This window comes from Pelophylax lessonae (genome assembly GCF_965119305.1).
Source record: "Pelophylax lessonae genome assembly, chromosome: 5".
Classification (NCBI taxonomy): Eukaryota; Metazoa; Chordata; class Amphibia; order Anura; family Ranidae; genus Pelophylax; species Pelophylax lessonae.
Window position 1 is genome coordinate 498,999,661 of NC_138772.1, and position 12,342 is coordinate 499,012,002.

General features: G+C 45.4%; 1 protein-coding gene across 2 annotated transcripts in view; it reads left to right on the forward strand.

The window, feature by feature from the left end:
* Nucleotides 1–12,342, forward strand: part of EBAG9 (estrogen receptor binding site associated antigen 9) — a 42,340-nt gene that overhangs the window by 12,917 nt on the left and 17,081 nt on the right. For both annotated transcript variants that reach the window (XM_082257457.1, XM_082257456.1), the window contains one exon: nucleotides 5,467–5,565. In XM_082257457.1, coding sequence (XP_082113583.1) covers nucleotides 5,483–5,565 — 83 coding nt within the window. In that variant the 5' untranslated portion in view covers nucleotides 5,467–5,482. The remainder of the gene's footprint in view (nucleotides 1–5,466; nucleotides 5,566–12,342) is intronic.

Genomic DNA, 12,342 nt, shown 5'->3' on the forward strand with positions numbered 1-12,342 from the left:
CGATCAGAGTGCATGGTTGAGAGAATACAAACCGCTATAACACAGAAGAGCAGTGATTACATTTTCCCATTTCACATCACTTTAGGCCTCAGGGCAGTTCCCTTTAATTGCTTTTTGAACAATGGTTGGTTCGTTGTAGTTGGAGGTTCTGATGCTAGAGAATACTGCTATTGTACGGGACCACTGAACCCAAAAAGAAAAGCCATCACACATCAAGAAACAATTGTTAGTCAGTCCGCTCAGAATTCCAGCTGTTGTGGATAATGTGGGGGTTAAACCACCTGTTAGATTTAAGAAACTATCAGAAATTCTATTCATGAGATTTCTGCTCTGATTTCCTTCATCTGCACATCTTCTGTGGCTGTTATAAGGGGCGCGCACAGTTAATTTATTTTATATTCTAGAACAGGGGTCTCCAAACTTTCTAAACTAAGGGCCATTTTTCACAATGGCCTGTGGGAGTAGGAAATGTCTCGGTGTCAGTGGGCATAAACAATGTACACTTGGTGGTCAATAAGAGTAAAAAAACCCTTAGCACCTGAGGTCAGTGCAGAGGGTATTAGAGTCCCATCATTGATGTCAGTGAGAGGAATAGTGCCCCATCATTGGTGTCAATGGGAGGAATTATTCTAGATTGTTAGTGGGAGGGATAGTGTCCATGGTTGGTGTCGGTGCGAGGGATAGTGCTCATGTTTGGTGTCAGTGCGAGGGATAGTGCCCACGGTTGGCGTTGGCAGGAGGATCTCTGTCCCACGATGGTTGGTGTAGATGGGAGGATTGCTGCCCCACAACTGTTGGTGTCGGCGGGAGCATCTCTGCTAGATTGTTGTTAACTAGAGGGGTAGTGTCCATGCTTGTTGTTGGTGCAAGGGATAGTGCTCATGTTTGGTGTCGGTGCGAGGGATAATGCCCACTGTTGGCTTTGGCAGGAGCATCTCTGGCCCGCGACGGTTGGTGTCGGCGGGAGCATCTCTGGCCCGCGACGGTTGGTGTCGGCGGGAGCATCTCTGGCCCGCGACGGTTGGTGTCGGCGGGAGCATCTCTGGCCCGCGACGGTTGGTGTCGGCGGGAGCATCTCTGGCCCGCGACGGCTGGTGTCGGCGGGAGCATCTCTGGCCCGCGACGGCTGGTGTCGGCAAGAGTGGGAGGAACTATGCCCAACGGGCCAGATAAAGGTAAGAAAAGGGCTGTAGTTTGGAGATCACTGTTCTAGAGAATGCAGCAGAAGGTGCTGAAATACACAAGGAAGGGCAGAAACCACAGAATCTCCTAGGTGAACAGGAGCAGAGTTGGGAATTATGAGAGAAAGAGCTCTCACTGTTAGAATATCCAGGACAAAATCTAGGGGCTGACTTGGCACTCTCCTAACTAAAATATCACTTTAGTGTAGACCGACCCTTTAAGATTAACAAGCATTTGTGTAGCGCTTGAAATGGGTATCCACTCTGAAAGATTACATACAGTTTTTACGTACGCACCCTGTTCCAAATTGTTATGCAAATTCTATTTAAGTGTCGCAAAGATTAAATATTTTGTTTTTCAGTTTAACTCATGGATGGCATCGTCTCGGGGCTCTTTTGATCACTGAAAACAATCTCGGACACCTGTGATAATTAGATTGCCAGGTGAGCCCAATTTAAAGCGGAGTTCTGGGCACAAAAACAATTTTTTTTTGTGCCCCTCCTCTAGTTCGACATTACCTGAAAAGGAAAAGGAATTGGATAGTTATTTTTTTTTTTTTTTTTTGTTTACTCACCTTGTAATTGAAGATCGTAAATACTCACCTCAGAGTACTTCCTCCCTCGGTGCCGCGGCTCACCCCGTCACTTCCTGTCTCGCTATGATTCCTGGGAGCTGAACGTCATCGCTCCCAGGAATCAATGCGACGGCACCGGCCCGCTCGTCACTTCCGGGCGGCGCCGCACCGGAAGTGACGAGAGGGGCCGGTGCAGGCGCATTCTGGGACAAGAAGACGCTGAAGAAGACACAGAAGAGGACCGCGCCGGCTTCAGCTGCCCACAAGAGAGATGGAAACGCTGTGGAAGAAATTTTCTAAGTAAGTATTTCTTCTAAAAGGTAAGTGCGAACCGGGACAGATCAGAGGCTATCCATTGTGGAATGTGCTAGCCCTGACTGTCCCGGGGGTATGTTTATTAAAAAATGACTTCTGTGCCTGGAACTCCGCTTTAAGGAAAAACTAAAGGAGGGTGTTCCACATTATTAAGCAGAGCACCATTTTCATGCAATATGGGGAAGAAGAAGGATCTCTCTCCTACTGAAAAGAGTGAAATAGTTCAATGCCTTGGACGAGGTATGAAAACGTAAGTGTGATCATCGCACTATTAAGAGATTTGTGGCTGATTCAGAGTACAGACAGGTTTGTACAGATAAAGGCACATTGAGGAAGATTTCTGCCAGATCCATGCATCGGATCAAGAGAGCAGCTCCTAAAACACCATTACATAGCAGCAAACAGATATTTGAAGCTGCTGGTGCCTCTGGAGTTCCACGGTCATCAATGTGTAGAGTCCTCCAGAGTCTTGACTGTGCATAAACCTTCTATACGGCCACCACTAACCAATGCTCACAAGCAGAAATGGCGGCATTGGGCGGAAAAATACATGAAGATTAATTTTCAAACAGTCCTGTTCACTGATGAGTGTCGTGCAACCCTGGATGGTCCAGATGGATGGAGTAGGGGATGTTTGGCGGACGGCCACCCTGTTCCAACAAGGCTGCAACGTCAGCAAGGCGGTGGAGTCATGTTTTGGGCTGGAATCATGGGAAGAGAGCTGGTCGGCCCCTTTAGGGTACCCAAAGGTGTAAAGATGACCTCTGCAAAGTATGTGGAGTTTCTGACTGACAACTTTCTTCCCTGGTACAGAAGGAAGAACTATGCTTTCCGTAATAAGATCATCTTCATGCATGACAATGCACCATCTCCTGCTGCAAAGAATACCTCTGCATCAATGGCTGCTATGGGGATAAAAGGAGAGAGTTTCATAGTGTGGCCTCCATCCTCCCCTGATCTCAATCCTATTGAGAACCTTTGGAGCATCCTCAAGCAAAAGATCTGAGGGCGGGAGGCAGTTTACATCCAAACAGCAGCGGCTATTGTGACATCTTGCAAACAAATTCAAGCAGAAACTGTCCTAAAACTCACAAGTTCAATGGATGCAAGACTTGTGAAGCTGCTATCAAATAAGGGGTCCTATGTTAAAATGTAACGTGACCTGTTAAAATGTTTAAAGAGGTTGTAAACTCATTTAACATATTTTTTTTTTTTTTACAACCTGAAAGAGAAACACATAATGAGCTAGTATGCATCACATACTAGCTCATTATGTGAGCTAATGAGCCCGCGCCGCCCGCTTACCTCTGTATGACGGGCGGCATGTTCAGTTGCCCGTCTTCCGGGATCGCGGCATCCAGCCATCTGATTGGCCGGACCCGCGATTACGTCACTCCCGTGCATGCGCGCGGGAGCCGACGGTCACGGCACGGGGCTCTGAAGGAACGGCACCAGCGGCCGTTCCTTCAGAGTGCATGTGCCAGTGACGTCACTGGCTGCATGTAAGGTAAATATCTCCTAAACAGTGCATGTTTAGGAGATATTTACAGTACCTATAGGTAAGCCTATGATAAGGCTTACCTATAGGTACAACTTGCAGAGGAGGGTTTACTTCCTCCTTAAAAAGTTAAAATGTTATAAGTTTGATTGAAATAGCTTTTGATTTCAGTAAATATGCTGCAAACATAACAAATGACAATTTTCAGTTCTTTACAACCTGTAAAGTGTTATGAAACTTACTGTGCGCAATAATTTGAAACAGTGCATTTTAAGTTTGTTTAACCACTTTACGTCTGCCCACAGTAATATTACTGCAGCAGAGTGGCTCGTTATCGTCTGACGACGTAGTACTACGTCGTCAGACACTCCCCCTTCTGGGCGGCGCTTGCGCGCCGCCGGAGGCTCGCTCCCGCTGTTTTCATTCACAGCGGGAGTCGGGCCAGAGGAGGAGCAGCGGCGATCGCCGCTGCTCTTACCCGATCGTCGGGGATCGAGTCTGGAGATCCGCCCGCTGTGTGTAAACACAGCGGGCGGATCTCCATAGTGACAGGGAGTGACAGATCGGACTGTTCAGCATAGCTGGACATCCGATCTGTCCATGACTCACTCAGTCACCTCCCCCCCCTACACGTCAGTAAGCACCAGGCATACATTAACCCCTCCCTCTCCAATAAAATTAACCCCTTCACTGCCAGTGTCATTATTACAGTAACAGTGCATATATATAGCACTGATTACTGCAGTAATGTCACTGGTACCCCCAAAAGTGTCAAAAATGTCAGTCAAGGGTCCGATCTGTCCGCCGCAATGTTGCAGTCCCGCAAAAAAAATCGCAGATCGCCGCCATTACGCGTTAAAAAAAAAACACCAAAAATGACAGAAATCTTTCCCTTTGTTAGTAAACGCAATAACTTTTGCGCAAACCAATCAAAATACGCTTATTGCGATTTTTTTTTTTTTTTTTTTTTTTTTTTTTTTTACCAAACATAGGTAGCAGAAAACAAATTGGCCAAAAATTTTTAAAAAAATTGGTTTTTACATCTTTTTTGGGGGGAATTTCATATAAAAATATTGTTATTTTTTCAAAATAAACGCTCTTTTTTTGTTTATAGCGCAAAAAGTAAAAATCACACAGGTGATCAAATACCACCAAAAGAAAGCTCTGTTTGTGGGAAAAAAAGGACGTAAATTTCGTTTGGGTACGGCGTCGCACGACCGCGCAATTGTCAGTTGAAGTCGCACAGCGCCGAATCGTAAAAAGTGGCCTGGACGGAAGACAGCAAAATCCTCCGGTGGTAAAGTGGTTAAAAAAATACTGTTATCAGTAGGAGGTTTGTTCAATAAAATTTGAATTGTACTCTTAATAATTGATACATGTGAATTATGCTGACTGTTATTTACATCAATTGTTTAGGTAAATGAGAAAAATATAATTTGCATAATAATTTGGAACATGGTGTAAGTGTGTGAAAGGCTTTTCATGCCAATTTCCCCCTGCTCCCACTTTCCTAATCGTCACAAGTGTGCTCCCGAACATAAAACCCCCAACCCCCCTCCCCAAAATCAGATTGCCATTGCCTGTTGGCTTTCTATTAATTTGAGAGCCAGTGGGCTGTGTATTATTTCAACTGCTCTGCTTCTCTGCCATAGACTCCTCTTCCTGCAGGCTTCAATGAGATGAGTTGGCAATTTTAGTGTGCGGCTGGAAGAACAGTTGCAGCATTGCACAGCCCTTTGGTTCCCAGCAGAGTGAACAGAGAAGCTGATGATCATCTGGATGCACATCATCTAGAACAGTGTTGGGCCTTTCTATTCTGTCCTGTAAATATGAGATTTTGAATATCCAGAGGGTAAAAATTAAAAATGGTAAATAAAATTTCTGCTTGTCATTCTAGGTATAAACTGCTCAGGATGGCTGTCACGCAGTTTCGGCTATTTAAGATTTGCACTTGCTTGGCTTCCATTCTTTCCTTCTTCAAGAGGTTAATATGCAGGTAACTATACTCGGGGCATATCGTACTGTGCAATCATTAAAGTATAACTTCACTCTTATTGTACATTTGCAGAACAGAAGCTGTTATCATTTCACATGCTGCTCCAGGCAAGATCATGCTCCACACTCCAGGATTTCCATTAAAGCGGTGTTCCAGCCTCCCCCCTCCAAAAATTAAAGTCAGCAGCTACACATACTTTAGCTGCTGACTTTTAATATTAGCACACTTACCTGTCCTGGAGTCCAGCGATGTTGGCACCGCAGCCGATGTTTCCGTTGGGTGCTCCCGCCGCCATTGCCGGTCAGGGAACCTGGCAGTGAAGCCTTGCGGCTTCACGGGCGGGTCCCTAATGCGAATGCACGAAGCGCGCTGCGCATTCAGATTGGCTCGGTGGCAGGGGAAGGAGGAGGGGGCCAAACTTCCGAGGAACTGCGCCGTAGCGCCGTCTCCCGGAAGTGGGGAACGGGTACATGTCAAACAGGTGCCCGTTACACCCCCCTCCCCCCCGAAAGGTGCCAAATGTGGCACCGGAGGGGGGAGAAAGCAAATGAGTGGACGTTCCAATTTTGGGCGGAACTCCGTTTTAAGGTAGGCCAGACATGCAATTTTCAATCCTTTAAAGTAGAAATAAGCCCTTCTATCATTTTCAACCAAGGAAGCTGCCATCTTGGCCTCTGTTTAATCTGCAACTGCCATGATGCTGCACATGTGATCAATTATGACACCAGCCATTAGATGGTTTGACAGTTGGGTTGAGGGCACAACCAATGGTAGGGTTACATTTCCGGGACCTGCTGGAAATGTAACTGTTTTTTGAAACCGATAAATGGATGGGTTTACTTCCACGTGTTATAGGAAAGAGAATTGCTCAACTTCCCCCATGAACACAGTTGGTGTTAATGGGGTAATCCCTCCCTCTGCACTATTGTATTCTGACAGCAGGAGGTTTCCCAGCTGTCAGAATACAATGATCACTGTCGCCAGTTATAGCTGCTAGCAGTGATTGAACAAAAAAAAACCTGACAGGCTGGTTGTACGGAGGTCCATTGTAATGACTTCAGTACATCCAGCCTGCCCCTGGATGGATCCAAATTCCACCGGTTCCTGCTGAACTGGCCACATTTAGTTCTGTCTGTGGTGTGCTGGCTCGGCTTGGCTCATCTCCCCTGAAGCAATCAGTTGTACCAGTAACAGAAATGTCGCACACCAAGATACAAAATGTTCTTCCTTTATTAAAACAGCTGGCAGAAACATCTCCTATTCTCACATTTTTCACACTATGTACATCGCTTTCTCAAAGAATGACAAAGCCACTGCCCATCAGCAATTCTATAGAAACATTCATTATTTCCAAGTGATCATTAACCTCTTCATTATTTAAGCACTATTACATTGTGCAATACCAAAATAAATATATCAAAATATTTAAAACCTTTTTCCACTGCAAATAATTATCACAGCATTTGCATTGGAATGTATATTGTGCTACATCACCAACAAAAATCAAATGCAAAAAAATAAAATGTGGCAACAAAAAGGCAATGCATGTAACAAATGTATTTGTATTCATTTTGACAAGTAGGAGGAAGAGTTTTTTGTTTAATACTAAAGCAGGCTATGTTTTAGCTGTTGGCATGCTGGGAAACTGAACAAATTTACATTTGTTATGTAGATTATTTTGCATCTTGGTGTGCAACATTCCTGGTGCTGGTACCATTTAAATGCTTTGGTGTAAATGTATTAGGCTACATTCACACCTGAGCGTAGCGTTTTTCGCGCGTTTTTTACCGCGATTTTTGCGGCGTTTTTTACCGCGATTTTACCGCGATTTTTGTGCAGGCGTTTTTAGATTGAATAGAGATTAATGGAAAACGCCTGTAATCTGCCCAAAAAGAAGCTCATGTACTTTTTTGAGCGTTGGGCGTTTTGTAAACAGCGTCAAAACGCTCAGATGTGAACAGGGGCCATTGAAATGAATAGGATTTGTCTTGTTGGGCGTTTTGAGAGCTGATCCTAGAGCAGAAAAACGCCCCAAAAACGCCCCAAAACGCCTAGATGTGAACGGAGCCTTAATGTTTGGATTCTAAGTCCTGAAGGTAGAGTGAGGCTTGAATCTAAAGCTGCCCAAAGATTTGAGAGGGCAGTCCTTGCGTACACAAGCTGTTCTTGCATACACGATTTAGTTAACTTTGGGTCATCCAAATAAAAAGGTAAAAGTTAGATTTTCTTTTTTTTTTTCTGCCTGTATTCATGGTCATTCATGACAGCTGGAGCAAGCCAGTGGGCTGGTGGGCCTCCTAAAGAGACATGGCCGTTGCCCAGATCAATGTGGTTCTAAAGGCAGAAGGATTTATTTTTTTTATCTTAATGCATTAAGATCTAAAAAAAAACCTTCAGTGTGCAGCAGCCCACCCTCAGCCCCCCTAATACTTACCTGAGCCTCATCTCAATCCAGCTATGTTGCACAAGAGCCTCAGCTCTCCAGGACTCTCTCTCCTGATTGGCTGAGACAATGATGCCAAGTCAGTGAGACAAAGAGGAGAAAGAGAGGGCAGGGCTTGTACTTGGACCATGACTTGGTGTCTGAGTAGACACACAGAGCAGCAAGCCTGCCTTGGGTGCCCCCCTAGCAAGCTGCTTGTTGTGGGGGCACACGCAAGAAGGGAGGGGCCAGGAGCGCCGGCTTAGTACCTGAGAGGAGGAGGTTCTGGGCTGCTCTGTGCAAAACCACTGCACACACTGGTTAATTATAACATTTTGTTATTTTTAAACCAAAAAAAAAAAAAAACGTAGACTTTAACCATTTCAGCTCTGGAAGGTTTTACCTGATTAATAACCAGGCCATTTTTTACTATACGGCACTGCGTTGCTTTAACTAGTTCCCATCCGCGCTACAGCCTATATACGGCTGCAGCGCGGATTCGAATTTTCGGGAGGCCGTCCAGTGACACGCCCCCCGCGAGCGCGCAGCGGGGAGAATCTGTGTCGGCCGTGTCCAAGGGACAGATCGTGGTGAATGGCCAATCACAGCAGCCATTCACCACGTGATCGGATCATCCAATGAGAGATGATCTCATATGTAAACATATGAGATCATCTCTCATCGCCGGCGCTCCTTCCTCACACGGAGCCTGCAGTGTGAGGAAGGAGGGAGAGCTGCACAGCGCCAGGGACAAAGAGACATGTAATCAGGGCACTGATCACCAGTGCCCTGATTACTAAAAGGTAAAAAACATACACAGTGCCCCCCCATCAGTGCCCACAGTGCCCGCCATCAGTGTCCCCCATCAATGCCCACAATCAGTGCCCATAGTGCTGCCAGTCAGTGCCCATCAGTGCCTGCTCATCTAGGCACTGATAAGCACTGACTGGCAGCACTATGGGCACTGAGTGTGGGCACTGATGGTGCTGCCCATCAGTGCCGCCCGTCAGTGTCCATCAGTGCCGCCCGTCAGTGTCCATCAGTGCCACCCGTCAGTGTCCATCAGTGCCACCCGTCAGTGTCCATCAGTGCCGCCCGTCAGTGTCCATCAGTGCCGCCCGTCAGTGTCCATCAGTGCCGCCCGTCAGTGTCCATCAGTGCCGCCCGTCAGTGTCCATCAGTGCCGCCCGTCAGTGTCCATCAGTGCCGCCCGTCAGTGTCCATCAGTGCCGCCCGTCAGTGTCCATCGGTGCCGCCCGTCAGTGTCCATCGGTGCCGCCCGTCAGTGTCCATCGGTGCCGCCTATCGGTGCCGCCTATCGGTGCCGCCTATCGGTGCCGCCTATCGGTGCCGCCTATCGGTGCCGCCTATCGGTGCCGCCTATCGGTGCCGCCTATCGGTGCCGCCTATCGGTGCCGCCTATCGGTGCCGCCTATCGGTGCCGCCTATCGGTGCCGCCTATCGGTGCCGCCTATCGGTGCCACCTATCAATGCCGCCTATCAGTGCTCATCATTGGGGCATATTAGTACCTCCTCATCAGTGCCCATAAGTGCCACCTCATCAGTGCCCATAAGTGCCACCTCATCAGTGCCCATAAGTGCCACCTCATCAGTGCCCATAAGTGCCACCTCATCAGTGCCCATAAGTGCCGCCTCATCAGCGCCCTTCAGTGAAGGAGAAAAATGTATTTTCAAAATTTACTCACAGAAAATAAGAAAAACTTTTTTTTTTTTTTCAAAATTTTCTGTCTTTATTCTTCTTTTTTTTTTTTTGTAAAAAATAAAAAACCCAGAGATTATTAAATACCACCAAAAGAAAGCTCTATTTGTGTGAAAAAAATTTCAAATGGGTACAGTGTAGCATGACCGCGAAATTGTCAGTCAAAGTGTGACAGCACTGAAAGCTGAAAATTGGCCTGGATGGGAAGGGTGTTTAAGTGCACAGTAGGCAAGTGGTTAACTGACAATTGGGCGGTCGTGTGATGCTGTACCCAAATAAAAATGTTTTTTTTTCCCCACAAATAGAGCTTTCTTTTGGTGGTCTTTGATCATCTTTGCAGTTTTTATTTTGCAATATAAACAAAAAATAAACCACTTATTTGAAAAAAAAAAAAAAAAACAATATTTTTTATGTTCTGCAAAAAAAATACCCAATAAAAATGTTTTAAAATATCTAAATATTTTATCAATGTAGGCCAATATGTAAAAACCCGATTCCAAAAAAGTTGGGACACTGTATAAATTGTGAATAAAAACAGAATGCAATGATGTGGAAGTTTCAAATGTCGATATTTTATTCAGAATACAACATAGATGACATATCTAATGTTCAAACTGAGAAAATGTATCATTTTAAGGGAAAAATAAGTTGATTTTAAATTTCATGGCATCAACACATCTCAAAAAAAGTTGGGGCAAGGCCATGTTTACCACTGTGTGGCATCCCCTCTTCTTTTTATAACAGTCTGCAGACATCTGGGGACTGAGGAGACAAGTTGATTAAGTTTAGGAATAGGAATGTTGTCCCATTCTTGTCTAATACAGGCTTCTAGTTGCTCAACTGTCTTAGGTCTTCTTTGTCGCATCTTCCTCTTTATGATGCACCAAATGTTTTCTATGGGTGTATGGAAATGCAGTGTCCACATCCAATTGGTCAATCCCCACAACAACGATGCTCAGAGTCGTGTAGACTGAAGTTCCAATGCATGTGAAAAAAATGACAGCCTCCACTAGTGCAACATTGCTTAAACGGTTTAATTATAAAAGACAGTAAAACATTGCACTCACTTGTCAATCCTAAAATATGGGCACAACAAACATGCAGCTGGTGCGGGTAGCTCCCGGAACACACAGGACTTGGCTCCACGCCAAGGCAAGGGAAACTGGAACCCTCCGTCACCGCGAAAAACAATAGCTGGGTATGCCGCCTGGCCACGTCCCGAAGCATTTCGTCACTTCCGACTTCGTCACTGGGTGCCTCTAAGACTGAGAACAGAGCGAACTAACACCGCAGATCACTTGGTTGCGAAATCTCTGTTAGCAGAGAGCTGGGGACTGTCATTTAGCAACTCTCTGCTCTGCCCCCTCATCTCTCACTGGAGCGTTGGGCTGTTGATGGGGTGGGAGCGTCAGGCTCTCAGTGACTCGCTGGACCGGCTCTATGACTTCAGCCCGCTGTCTGCTGAAAACAGGTGACATGAGTGCAGAACAGACTGCACTCTTGTGAGCCATAGGGGGAAGTTCATCCAAACAAGATTTGGCTGTACTTCTCCTCCTTTAGTATCACAGATGATCATATCAGGAATGTTCTGTCATGTCTGTGGGCATTTTACCCTCCTTCAGGATTTCAGATGTGTCTGGTACATCCAAAGTTTGAAAAGATTAAAACAAGCTGATGATCGCAGAGGAAGCTGAGAGCTTGTTTCGGTTTCATGCAGTGGACTCCAGCCATCCAAATCGCTTTTATATAAAACTGTCAGAAGAGTGTAAAAAAAAAAAAAAAAAAAAAAATTGTTCAAAAGAAATTAAAATTAAACAAAAAAAAATCATCCTGTTGCCCCACACACACTTGCAAGACTCCAAATGCACATGTAGAATGCATATGTATGTAAAAGATTGACACACCTCTTCTGTATTTCTGTGCAAGCCAAAATCAGAGTAATAATTCTTTATCCTTCATTTACAGTTTACTTTAATCTGCTGAACTTCAGGCATTTAATCGTCCACTATTGATGATCGTGAGTGCACTATATTTTGGGCACATGCAGTTTTGAGGCTTGATACATTTAAAAATCTACTCCCCACCTCTTTTTTTGTACAAAGTGGGGATTAAATTATGTTTGTTCAAAAATTCATTTTAGAGTTTTTATTTTTTTTATTTTTCTTCAGCATGTGGACCTCTCGGAGTGAGGGGGCCCACATGAAGAGAGAACGCATGTGCCGGTGTTTTATTCTACAGGGCCTCTATGTAAAAAAAAAATCTATCCTGTGACAGGCCGAACCAGGACAGAGGCTTTTGGAGGGGACTAGGTGCAAGCCTCCTACCCACGAACTATGGGCCCTGGCATTTGAGGGAGCTATAGGCATTTAGGAAGATGTCCTGTTTATATAATGCAAAATGGTATTCTTGCATTTAACAGTTAAGGTAGCCATGATGGTCTCTGCCAACTTCAGTGAACAAATATGTGAATAGAAAGCTGGTTATTGAGATTTGGTCAGCCCTGGGTCGTCTTGAATACTGTTGCTGAATAGTCTGAGGTGGGGTGAGATCACTGTTTAAGTATGTCTTTACCATCTGTTTGTATGTGTTCACACCAAGGAAGCACTATCCCACTGCTGCCACCAAATGTGACAGG